We start from the raw sequence: 12,500 nt of genomic DNA on the forward strand, positions 1-12,500 counted from the left end.
ACACTAAGTGAGTAGGACTCACTGACTCGACTGCAGCTATGTGTTGAAATAACACTGCAAAATCCACTCTGTAGATGAGCCCAAATCCAAACTTAGCTGGGCTGGAGGGTTCAAGAGAAAGAAGATATGAGTGAGACCCAGTTAGACAAGCCCAAGTTCGATCCAAAGTTGGGCTGGGCCCAGTTGGCCCGGTTGGTATTTGTTTAGAGATAGAGATATGACACCCAGTAGACGAGGTTGAAGAGGCCGAAGGCGGTGGGGAAGAAGATGCGCGCGTAAGAGTCTATCTTGGCGACGCGGATGTGCAGGCGTCCGTGACGCCAGGCGCCCGAGCGGCAGTCCTCGAAGCAACAGAAGAAGCTGGTGCAGTCCTTCCCGTCCAAGCACTCGTAGCCATACTCCTCGTCACGCTCCGTCATGTGGGTGGCGTTGTTCATCTGGATGGCCGTGGCCGAGCGCGGTCGGATGTCCACCGTGGGCGTCTGCTTTTGGGGGTCGGGGCATGGTCGTGGAGGAAGGGGAGGGTTGATAGAGGATGGACGGGGGAGGGGGGTGGATGGGGGTTATAGAGGAAGCCGGGAGGGTGGAGGGGAGAGGGTTGAAGGAGGCGGGAGGGGAGAGGGTTGAAGAAGGCGAGAATGGAGAAGAAAAGGGTTGGGGGTGAAGAGAACATTACGTCAGCCATGTTTGTGAAGATTCTGGTTCATCCAAGTCAAATAGGGTTCAGTTGTTGGAAACTCAACTTCTTTTTGGAGCTAGAACCTCAAAACGGTAAATGTGAGCTCCAAAAGGAAGTATTCTTACCATCAACTAAACTCATGTGTTGACCACATAAACCAGCTGAGAAACACACCAGTGAACTCCCAACAACCCTAGTACAATTTCTTTTGTAGGATGGTTGGGATTGGCTCTTTATTCTTCATTAGGGTACTCGTGCGTTGGTGGTTGGTAGGCTCACCTTGAAAGATCAGCTCGGAGCTTAAAGGTGGATTTCATTTCAAGATAAGCTTTTTCATTACCAGGGTTAAGTTTAAGCGTATGGTTAGGTTAGGGCAATATAGCTAATAAAACCAAGGCTTGAAACCCATTGCCCTTACCTAAACCTAAACCAATCACGAACGACTACCCTCCTGAATAGCTGAGAGAGCTTGCCCCAACTTTCCTACAAAAAATCACAACCTCAACACTGCTGAGGGATCTCAGCTAAAAAACACCTTTGCCTTTAGCTCCTGCTCTTTAATTACCATGTTAGCAGTTCTTGTTAGCACTTGTGTTACAGCAGAACTGTTCACAGTAAAACCACCACAGGCTGCCTCATGCCTGTGGTGAAGCTGGCTTTACAGCAGTAACTGTTCAAGACGTACAGTTGTAAAACCCCCCCACAGGTCATGTCACACATGCCTGTGGTGATCAGAAGCTGGCTTTGGGCATGGCGATGGAGAAGGGGCTCTTAGTTTATTAGTAACAGAAGAAAATGCAGAGGTACACAGACACCGTTGGTCATACTGTACCCCATTGGAGAAGAGGGCTGAGATGTGGCCAATGGTGTTAGTGAAACAGGAAGCGGCTGGAGAAAGACCTAGTGCTGGGCAATACAGGCTGCGGCTCTTCTGCTTTCTATTATATGTGAAGAGTTCAGATCCAAAACCCCCTAACTCCATTTCTGAAGACCTGCACTTCTGTATTTTTAGAGAACCCCGTTGTTGGTTTCGTTTACATTCATGTACTTGATAATACATATAAATAGTTATATTACATAAATAAATAAAAAAAATGCACTTTTGATAGCTATGTATTAAATAAAAATGAATTAAGATTATTTTCTGAAAAGTCACTTAGGGGGTTTTGCATCTTAACTCTTCATGGATATTCAAGTCAGTCTCATTAACTTCACAGTAAAATTATTACTGCCATTTTCAGGCCATCCAGAAAGGTGCCGGTGCCCATTCCCGCAACAGTTATGTATGTTCGGAACCAAAGTGCTTTTAACGGTGAAAGACTTGCGTTCAGAGCGGGTTGTGAGCTTCACCTCTTGTTCCACATCAGTCGGCTCCAGACGTGGTGCGGGAACGGCCATCGGCACGGTTCTCTGACGGCCTGAACATGCTATCAGAGATTCAAATTTGACACGGTCAGAGTGTATTTGGTCCTACTCTAGAAGTGGCGCGTTGGTAAATAAAGATATTGGGTCTCATTCACAAAATGCTGTAAAGGTTTTCGATGCTGGCATGTAACACTGCTATACCAACAAATTAGTCCCTAGTAACAGATTAGGACTTGGACATATATATATATATGGATATATATATATATATATATATATATATAAAATATTATAATAGGGGTTCTGCATGTAAGGATTCATCCCAGTGTAAGACAATGTAGTATTTTAGTAAAATTAAAGAACGTTTCTTCACTGAGTCATCCACTCCACTCCACCAATGCATTCTAACCCACACCAATTCAACACTACCCATTTAGCCTTGAATGTATCCCCCTATCTGGTTAGCACTGAACTAAATACAGCATAAATAATTGGTGAAAATATCCCCAAGGTAACAAAACAAAAAAAAGCTGACATTGCAGGGGAGAATGTTATTTTAGCTTAATCAAAGGTAAATAAGTAGGAGAAATCAATAGAAACCAAGTGTGATGGTGTGTTTGTTAAATCTCCCCCTGGAGGCTAATGAGTGTACTGACTAATTAGATGTGTCCTAACGAGAGCATTAGCAGCTGTGGGTAGCCATGGCTACAGGCTACTGACCTTCCCTCCCGCTGTCATGGCACCTCTACCGTATTTGAACTCTCACAAAAGCTCCCTCACAGAGCTCGCCATTACCGTGCTTCTGTCTGAAACACTGGTACAGTGCTACATGCTGGTGAGCATGTTTTCTTGGCACACTTTCGGCCCCTTAGTATCAATTGAGCATTGTTGCAATGCCACATCATATCTGAGTATTTTTGAAATGAAGTGGCCGGTGAGTGTACATCTGAGTGAAACTTATCCAGGGTAATATAGGGTCCATACCTCCCGAAAGAGTTGTATGCTCATTTCCACTGGCACTGTGCTTCTGTCCAACTGTAGGGATATTCAGCAAATTATTTCTCTGTGTCTGTCATTCCAGCCATTGTTATTATTCTTCAGTCAAAACATAGTCATTCTCTGAGTGAAATCACTCTGGTGTAAATGACTAACTCCCCGCTACTTTGTAAATTAATTCAGGAACCAAATGCCATGACAACATTAAAAATCAAAAACTACCAACATGTTTAAAAAGCACAGATGTTGGGCCAACTGCTACATAACACTCAAAGTTGAGCCGTGAACAAATGAATGATGTTCATCAAATAGCTCTTTATACAAAACAAGCTGGCGGTTTCTGGGTTCCTTTCATGGGTACTGTTCCATTGGCGGACATCTTTTTAATGAGATTTGATAGATCACAGCTGCATGAGCATAGAAGTATAACTGTTGATTATAATGAACTGCCTTATCAGTGATCTCTACACTTTCATACACAATGGGTAAACACAAATGACATCATGAATGAGACCCATGTCAAATGATCGACTCATCTTTTCTTTTATCTGTGGCTATTTTTTGAAATCTTATTGTTGATTTTCAAATGTTCCTGTAATGTTAATGTTCCTGTCAATGTTAATGTTCTCTTCAAACATCGGATCTGAGAGGCTGGTGCCCTTGAAATATGTTTAAACAGTAGTACAGTAGTATGAACTCTTAACAGTACATTTGCTCCCACTTCATATTAAGTGTCTTTAAGTACCATGCACTTAATAATATAAGTACAATGTACTTCTCACATAAGCGGATGCCATCACAGGATGCATGTGGGTTAGATTTAGGAATAGGGTTAGGGTTAGTCATGTGGAGTAACAATACACTACTATGTACTCAGGTGACAAGTACATAGGGCCTACGGCATGTGGCATTGCTCCTGACTTATGCACATTGTCATCAGGACAGTTAATAGGAAATGGGTTCACTCCATCTGGGATTGCATTTGTTAGTCATCTGGACATTTTTGCAATATTGAGTACTACAGCTTAAACTTTTCTAGTTCATAGTACTGTTGGGGAATACAGTGCAGCATATTCTTGCCATACAACATCAGTGTAACAGCTGACATATATTTGAACCATTTGCCTGTGGAAGCAATTAGCCTTCGCACCTGCTCACCTTTTCCACATTCAGGTCATGCCATGTTAACAACTGTTTTCCAACTTACACAACCAATTCATTAGTAATTTAACGTTTTTTTTCCTATGCTGTTTCATAACATATTCAACAATATCGTAAGTGTGCAATTGTGTTTTTTAGAGTAAGGCTGCTGTAAGTTTAGTGCTTTGGTGAAAGCGGCATGCATAGAAGCATGTACGCATTCTTAGAGCCACCACCAAGCCAACCACGCAGCATTGAATTTATTTTGAATCTTATAATTCCATTTCTCCCTTGTTCATATTGCCCAGCACTAGTGTGGATGTGTGTCTGTGTGTGTGTGTGTGTGTGTGTGTTAGAGAGAGGGATTCTCCTCGCAAACAATAAACAGAAGAGAAGAAGCATAAGAGGGGCATGTGCACCAGCGAAGTGGGGGAATGGATCCACATCGTCAGCCTCGGTGACATGAACAAGCCACAGGGTGGTGGTGGGGGGACACAGGGGCTCTGACATCATGTGATTGTGACGTCATGTGACTGTGCGGTCAGAGGGTTTGCATGGAGGTACACAGGGTGGGTAGAGTGAGCGGGGTGGGTAGAGTCCAGGTGCCCAAGGAGATCGCTGCGGAGTGTGGAGAGAAAGCTGTGGAGCGCGGCAGCCGGAGGTGTGGGAGAGAACCATCGTGACCCTTGAACCAGCCCCTGGGCAGACCTAGCGGCATTAGCGTTAGCCTGAGCTAGCCGCGGATCCGCGCGTAATCTCAGCGGCCAGATCCACGCCTGATCAGGGCCACGTCTGTCACAGTGCTGGCGGCTATATAGGTCAGGAGGGGGGCAGGGGCGGGGTCGGAGGTGGTGACATTGGGAATAGTGGCATTGGCACTTGGGCCATCGACGCATCATTGTTTAAAATGCATAATCTTGAAGCAGACCTGTTATGTTGAAATCATTGTGTGCTGTCTTGTGCATGTGGGGTGTAATGATACCATTTTTTGAGGAGTGTACGGTAAATTACACTTTTATCAATAATATGCAACTGTATAAAACTGTAACTTTGTTTGCTGTGAAAGAAAAAATATTTAGTTATGTGTGCTCATTAAATGTGTGCATTTAGCTAACACTGTAGTCAACACAAAAATTACACAGAAATATTGCAGCAATATTAGTGTAGATGTTGTGTTAGGTTCAGGCTGAGTCTCCATGGCGACTAAAGTGCGTTAGCATTCAGACTACAGACAACGCCTGCACAGACTGGGGATCGTTCAGGTGCGAAGAGAGAAAAAAAAAACAACACAGACAGAAAACTCCAAATCAATAAGACTGGAGGAGACTGCTGTCTGGAAGAAGAGAGGGCCGGTGGGTAGGGGAGGGGTCCGAGAGCGGGAGCAGTAGGGGGGTGTTTTGGCGAAGGAGGGCAGGAAAGCTTGACCGGCGTGGAGGGGGGGCAAGGGGCAGAGGGAGGGGCGAGGGGCAAGGGCGCGGCACAATGCAGCAGTCACATGCAGAGGCAGAGAGAAGAGAAGAGTGGGTGAAGACTAGCGAACACAAGCAATATACCTTTGAGGAAAAGAGCCGCAGGAGCTACACAGTCCAAACAGGAAGACAAGAAATAGGTGACATTAAATAAAAAGGTATCAGATAGAAATAGGTGCAAAGGTTTCAGACAGAGATCGGTGCAATTAAAGAAAAGGCATCAGAGAGAATTAGGTTAAATTAATTCAGAGGTATCAGATAGAAACTCGTGGAATTAAATTACAGGTAGTCATTACAGAAATGGACGAAGAAGAGGAAAAAGAGGAAGAAAAGGAAGAAAAGAAAAAATGCAAAGACAAACCAACACACATATACCAACTGTACAACTATAAATGGGTGTCTTATATTCATTAAAGAGTTGACTGAAACACACACTCACGCACACACGCACACACGCACACACACACAAACACACACACACACACACACACACACACACACACACACACACACACACACACACACACACACACACACACACACACACACACACACACACACACACACACACACACACACACACACACACACAAAGAACCAAACTGTTCAAACATCACACACAAATAAACAAATTTGAAAGATTAGAAAGATTCACTTGACAAATACACAGAGAGACAGGAAACACACTTACTGTAGATGTTCACAGATTCATTGAAAACATTATCACCCAATCAGCATGTGTTATGAATGTGTTATGAGTCCATGCTTTGTTTTACATGTTTTATTGTTATATCATAAAATATGTATTATGTTCTTTTAAGAGATTCAGTGGCTGAAAATATATCAAGACGTTTATGGGAAATGTCAAACGTCAACTGTAGCTCGCTCTATCAGTTCAGGCTGAGTACCTGGGATCTTTCAGCTCCAAAGTGTGCATCTCGGTGGTTTCTGTTCTTGTATTGCAGTAGGTATGTAGCGTATGCTGTGTAGAGTGTTAACATGGCCAGATGCTTGCCTATTAGCAGAAACTCGCTGAGGTACAACTGTACGATTTCTATTCTCCTCCCGTCTCCCTCAATACACAGCAAGCATGCTCTCTCTCTCGTCTTCAGCTGCCTCAACTAAAAACACTTGGACGGAGCAGTGAAGCAAATACAATATATTAGCTGTTATAAAACCCAATACTGAAGTACCCCACGGGGCAAGAAAAACATCTGCTGTTCGAGAATTTAAACTAATTGTTTGTCTCTGGCTTTATACAAAGAACTATTAAAAAAAACATAACTGTTCTTTCTTAAATTGTCTTTTTTTGTAATTATGTCTCCACAGATTACACACTCATTTCATCTTCATAAAAACTGCCCCCACCACAGACAGAGAGAGACAGAGAGAGAGAGAGAGAGAGAGAGAGAGAGAGAGAGAGAGAGAGAGAGAGAGAGAGAGAGAGAGAGAGAGAGAGAGAGAGAGAGAGAGAGAGAGAGAGAGAGAGAGAGAGAGAGAAGGGGGGGGAAGATGAAGTGCATGGGCCTATGATGAATAACTAAATGAGGCCATGCTGTAATTTCAAAAGTTTCCACAATTATCACTCCCCTCCCCCACCCCAACCCCCTCCAACTCCAAGCCCCTCCGATTCACACTTACCAGAAATCAGATTAGCCATGCTTTCCCACAGCACACACACACACACACACACACACACACACACACACACACACGCACACGCACACGCACACGCACACGCACACGCGCACGCGCACGCACACACACACACACACACACACAAACACGCACACACACAAGGCCGACCCTGCCCGGGAGTGAACTGCCTGCCTGTCTGGATAGAGACTGGGTCTCTGGTCTACAGTCTGACTCCATAGCCGCATATCAGTTTCCCATTAATGCACACAAACACACTCACATACACACGCAAGCGCACACACACACACACACGCACGCACACGTGCACGCGCGCACACACACACACACGCGCGCGCGTGCGCACGCTCACACACGGACACACACGCATACACACACACACACACGCACACACACACACACACACACACACACACGCACACGCACACGCACACGCACACACACACGCACACACACGCACACACGCGCACACGCGCACACACACACACACGATCATATCATTTTCCCATTAATGTATGCCGCTCTGGATCTTAATCAAATACTAACTGTGTTTTGGCTACCGGACCAGAGCTCTTACTGTAGAAGCCGAGAGCTCTGAGAGGGGTGTCTGAAAGGATGAGTTTTGATTTTCTTCGATGGTGGTGGGGTGGCTATGTAGCTGTGTGTGTATGTGTCCGTGTGTGCGTGTGTGCGTGTGTGTGTGTGTGTGTGTGTGTGTGTGTGTGTGTGTGTGTGTGTGTGTGTGTGCGCGCGTGTGTGTGCGTGTGTGTGTGTGTGTGTGTGTGTGTGTGTGTGTGTATGTGTATGTGTATGTGTATGTGTGAGGAGGGCTGGGGGGTGTTGGTCAGACAAGTGACTTCTGAAATACCTTCTGAGAGACTATAGCCTATCCTGTCTCCCTCCAGACCTGTCTCTCTCCTGCCTATCCTGACATGTCTCCCTCCAGACCTGTCTCTCTCCTGCCTATCCTGACATGTCTCTCCCCAGACCTGTCTCTCTCCTGCCTATCCTGACCTGTCTCTCCCCAGACCTGTCTCTCTTCTGCCTATACTGACCTGTCTCTCTCCTGCCTATCCTGACCTGTCTCTCTGCAGACCTGTCTCTCTGCTGCCTATCCTGACCTGTCTCTCTCCAGACCTGTCTCTAATCAGTACTTTGACTGAACAGCTGGAAAGCAGATTAAAGGGGAAGTCCAGTTTTTTGAACATTAAGGCCATTTTCTGAGTGGTCTGCAATCTTTTAGAGTCCCCCTCACCGTTTATTTCATGTTTGCTGCAGTCTCTGTTATTTGGCTGATTTGGATTTGATCTCAACCAGCTTTAGAATGGCCGTCTATGAGCACCTGCAACTCTGTTCTTAAAATCAACTTTAACATTTGTTTTCGAAAGTCTACAGCTCACAAAGTGGTTAGGGGTGTTCACTAGCAGTCCCTAACAAGTTTCAAGGCGAAATTTGGCTTCTGTCATTTTTTATTTGCCATTTTGTGAAAGAAAGTGAAAGTGAAAGTGAAAGTGAAACTTAATTTACAAATTGCTACATAAAACACACATAAAACATGACAGATGCCATATTTCGCTACAAAAATTGCTAAGGAACACCAGTGAATACTGTTGAACACTTGCTGAGTTGCATATTCTTCAAAACAAATGTTAAAGGTGATTTTAAGAACAGAGTTGCAGGTGCCCATAGACGGCCATTCTAAAGCTAGTTGAGATCAAATCCAAATCAGCCAAATAACAGAGACAGCAGCAATCATGAAATAAACGGTGAGGGGGACTCTAAAACATTTCAGACCACTCAGAAAATGGCCTTAATGTTCAAAAAACTGGACTTCTCCTTTAAGGCCAGGTTCAATCTCTCTCTCTCTCTCTCTCTCTCTCTCTCTCTCTCTCTCTCTCTCTCTCTCTCTCTCTCTCTCTCTGTCCCCTTTCTCTTTTTGTCTTCACCATGCTTCTTTCTTTCTTTCTTTCTTTCTTTCTTTCTTTCTTTCTTTCTTTCTTTCTTTCTTTCTTTCTTTCTTTCTTTCTTTCTTCAATGCATTTTATCTCCTCCTGCTTTCTCTCACCTGCTCTTTCTCATACAGCCCCTCTAAGCATCTTTTTTGTCCTTACCAACGCACGCACACACACACGCACACGCACACACACACACACACACACACACACACACACACACACACACACCTCAGCACAACCTGATCTCCATCAGCCAAGGGGATTTCTTAAACCAGCCCTGGCCTTCAGCGCTCTGTATTTAAACCAATCAGACTCCTCAAACCTGCCTCAGCCCTGCAATATAAACCAATCATCTTCTTTAAAGCAATCCCGGCCAGCAAATTGCTGACGCCCCCGTGCCTTGATCTTGGTCACCCCGGAAAAATAACGAGCTCGGCACAATCATGTCCACACCCACACACACACATGCAGACACACACACACAGACACACACACTCACACACATGCACACAAGCACGCTCGCAGGCAGGCACACACGCACACAGGCAGACACACACACGCACGCGCGCAAGCTCACACCCTATCCTACTTACAAACAATCATGTCCCCCTCCCACACACAGCACAGCCTCTAAAGACATTACCTCTCACAGATTGTCAGAGTTCGCTCTTTTTCTCACATCTTTCTGTTTCTCTTGTTTTCACACTCTCTTTTCTCACTTTTTTCTCACACACACACACACACACACACACACTCTCTCTCTCTCTTTCTTGTTCTCATCATCTCTCTCTTCCTCTCAGTCTTTTTATCACTCTCTCTCCCGAATCTCTATCCTCCTACCTCACCTTCTTTCTGTCTTTGTCACCACCTCTCTTCCATGCACAGTAAACAGCAGACTACGATAGCTACAACAGCCCATTTTAGAGAGGAAATCGGGAGTGGTGCGTGTGTGTGTGTGTGTGTGTGTGGGGGGGGGGGCAGCGGGGCGTGTGCGTGTGTGTGTGTGTGTGCATGTGTGTGTGTGTGTTTGTGTTTGTGTGTGCGTGTGTGTGTTTGTGCATGTGTGTGCGTGTGTTTGTGCATGTGTGTGTGTATGTGTGTGTGTGTGTGGGGGGGGTGCGTGTGTGTGTGCGTGTGTGTGCGTGTGTGTGTGCGTGTGTGTGTGTGTGTGTTTGTGCACATGTGTGCGTGTGTGTGTGTGTGTGTGTGTGCGTCACCACTCACGGGGTTCTTCTTCTTCTTGTCCTTCTTGGCGCTGGGCTTGCGGTTGCTGACAAAGTAGTGCAGGGTGCCGTACTCGATGAGGGCGGCGAAGACGAAGATGAAGCAGACGGAGACGAAGAGGTCCATGGCCGTCACGTACGACACCTTGGGGAGAGACTTACGCGCTATGGTACTCAGGGTGGTCATGGTCAGCACCGTGGTGATGCCTGGCACACACACAAACAAACAAACAAACAAACAAACAAAAAAACAAAACATGTACAAGCAAAACAGTGTTAGTAGGAGTGTATTGCCATCAGAGGCGATTCTAAGGTCAGGTGGGCCCCCAAGCGAAAATGCAAAAGAATGAGCATTTGAACCAAAACTGTGGTAAAATGTGGGCTGTTATTAAACTATATAGGGGCTTGGGGGCCCCAAGCGGCTGCCTACCTTGCCTGGTGGCAAGATGCACCTCTGATTGCCATGGAATGGAAAGAACTAGGCCTTGACTTGGATTGAATACATACAGTAGCATACTCCTAATTTGTGGGGCAAAAATAATTGAGTCCAGCATGGGTAAAAGTGATGTATAAAAATAAGTAAATATCCCTAACCAAACAAAAGAAAGATGAAAAAGTAACAAAGTAGAAGATCATGATAGAGAATATGTGTTTCTTGGTGTGATACAGTCGTGATACAGTACAGCAAAAAAGTAGTAGCTGATCCCATTTGCTCCAAAAGGCCGCTATGCATGAAACAGACATTCATTAACACGAAGGCAATCACAACAGATAAGTGATAACAAACTTTGAATTACATTCAACAGAGAGAGAGAGAGATAGAGACATACACGAGATGTCCAATGGCATAAAATAAAACAAACAGAAAGAACAAAAAATAGGCAAAACCATTCTCATCCCCCAATCAGACACACAGACAGTCACAGTTACAAATGACTACCCATTGATTTCAATGGAAGTTTATCAGAATAGTGCACCAGTGAACAGGGCTCCACTGTGTTACGCTATCTGGGTAAACTGTGCTACACAGCACCTTTCCTCTGTCCCGCTGCTGGTGAAAGCTGCTACTCGGCACCACTCCATGCTGTCTTGTTAGTGGGTGACTGAGCAATATTACACGCCACCTGTCTATTGGTACACACCAGCAATTCGTTGTGACATCCAGCATAACTGTGTGCGTAGTGTTTTGTTAGTGGGTGAGCTTTGATACAGAGCACCCCTCCATTGCTCCACAGTACCCCCCCCTCTCCTGTGTCATGTTGCCAGATGAGAAATCGACCCAGAAAAACCTGCTCCATGACCCCCATGTTGCTGGGTGATCTTTGGTAAACAGCTCCCCTCTTTCGTGACACATCGGTGGGTGAGCATTTGTGGATAGCACCAATCATCTGTGTCATGGTCCTGTGTGGACATTGTTACCCATCACCCTTCCACTGTTTTGTGAGCACTGGTGCTAAATTACACGTGTCATGTTGGTATAGGTGAGAATTGGTGCACAACACCTCTCTCATGTGTTGCGTTTCTGTGTGGTCTCGGTTACACTGCACACCTCAACGCAGTCTCACCCCAAGTAGTCAATTTCTGACTACCTTGGACCAGACGGCAATTTTTGACGTCTTGGGTATTCCTTCCACGTCACATTTTGACTATGTGGCCTAACCCTAAACCTATTCCTAAATCTAACCTCAATGACGTTATGCTGCCACAAGGGGGCGCCTTTGAGGACATAGTCAAAATGTGACGTGGAAGGAATACCCAAGACGTCAAAAATTGCAGTCTTGGGGTGTCAAAAATTGAGTAGTCAAAAATTGACTACTTGGGGTGAGACTGTGTAGCACCCCTTCATTTCTACACAGCACCCACCTCTCATATGTGTCATGCTAGCGACGAAGCATTGTTACAGTACACAGCACTATTCCTCTGCAACACCCCTGCTCTCGTATGCAAGTGGGTGGGCATTAGCGAACAGCGCCCCTTCTCTGTGACATGCGACAGGTTGAGGACTGGTGCACTGCAC

The 12,500-nt window shown here is 45.3% G+C and overlaps 1 protein-coding gene across 1 annotated transcript in view; it reads right to left on the minus strand.

Annotated features, from left to right (window-relative positions):
* Positions 1-203: 203 nt before the first annotated feature.
* Positions 204-12,500, minus strand: part of gabrg2 (gamma-aminobutyric acid type A receptor subunit gamma2) — a 99,575-nt gene continuing 87,278 nt past the window's right edge. Inside the window, exons 9-11 of the mRNA XM_063203043.1 lie at positions 10,485-10,690; positions 5,734-5,757; positions 204-485 (exon numbers count right to left, since the gene is read on the minus strand). Of these exons, the coding sequence (XP_063059113.1) occupies positions 204-485; positions 5,734-5,757; positions 10,485-10,690 (512 nt within the window). The remainder of the gene's footprint in view (positions 486-5,733; positions 5,758-10,484; positions 10,691-12,500) is intronic.

Source organism: Engraulis encrasicolus, chromosome 7 (genome assembly GCF_034702125.1).
Source record: "Engraulis encrasicolus isolate BLACKSEA-1 chromosome 7, IST_EnEncr_1.0, whole genome shotgun sequence".
Classification (NCBI taxonomy): Eukaryota; Metazoa; Chordata; class Actinopteri; order Clupeiformes; family Engraulidae; genus Engraulis; species Engraulis encrasicolus.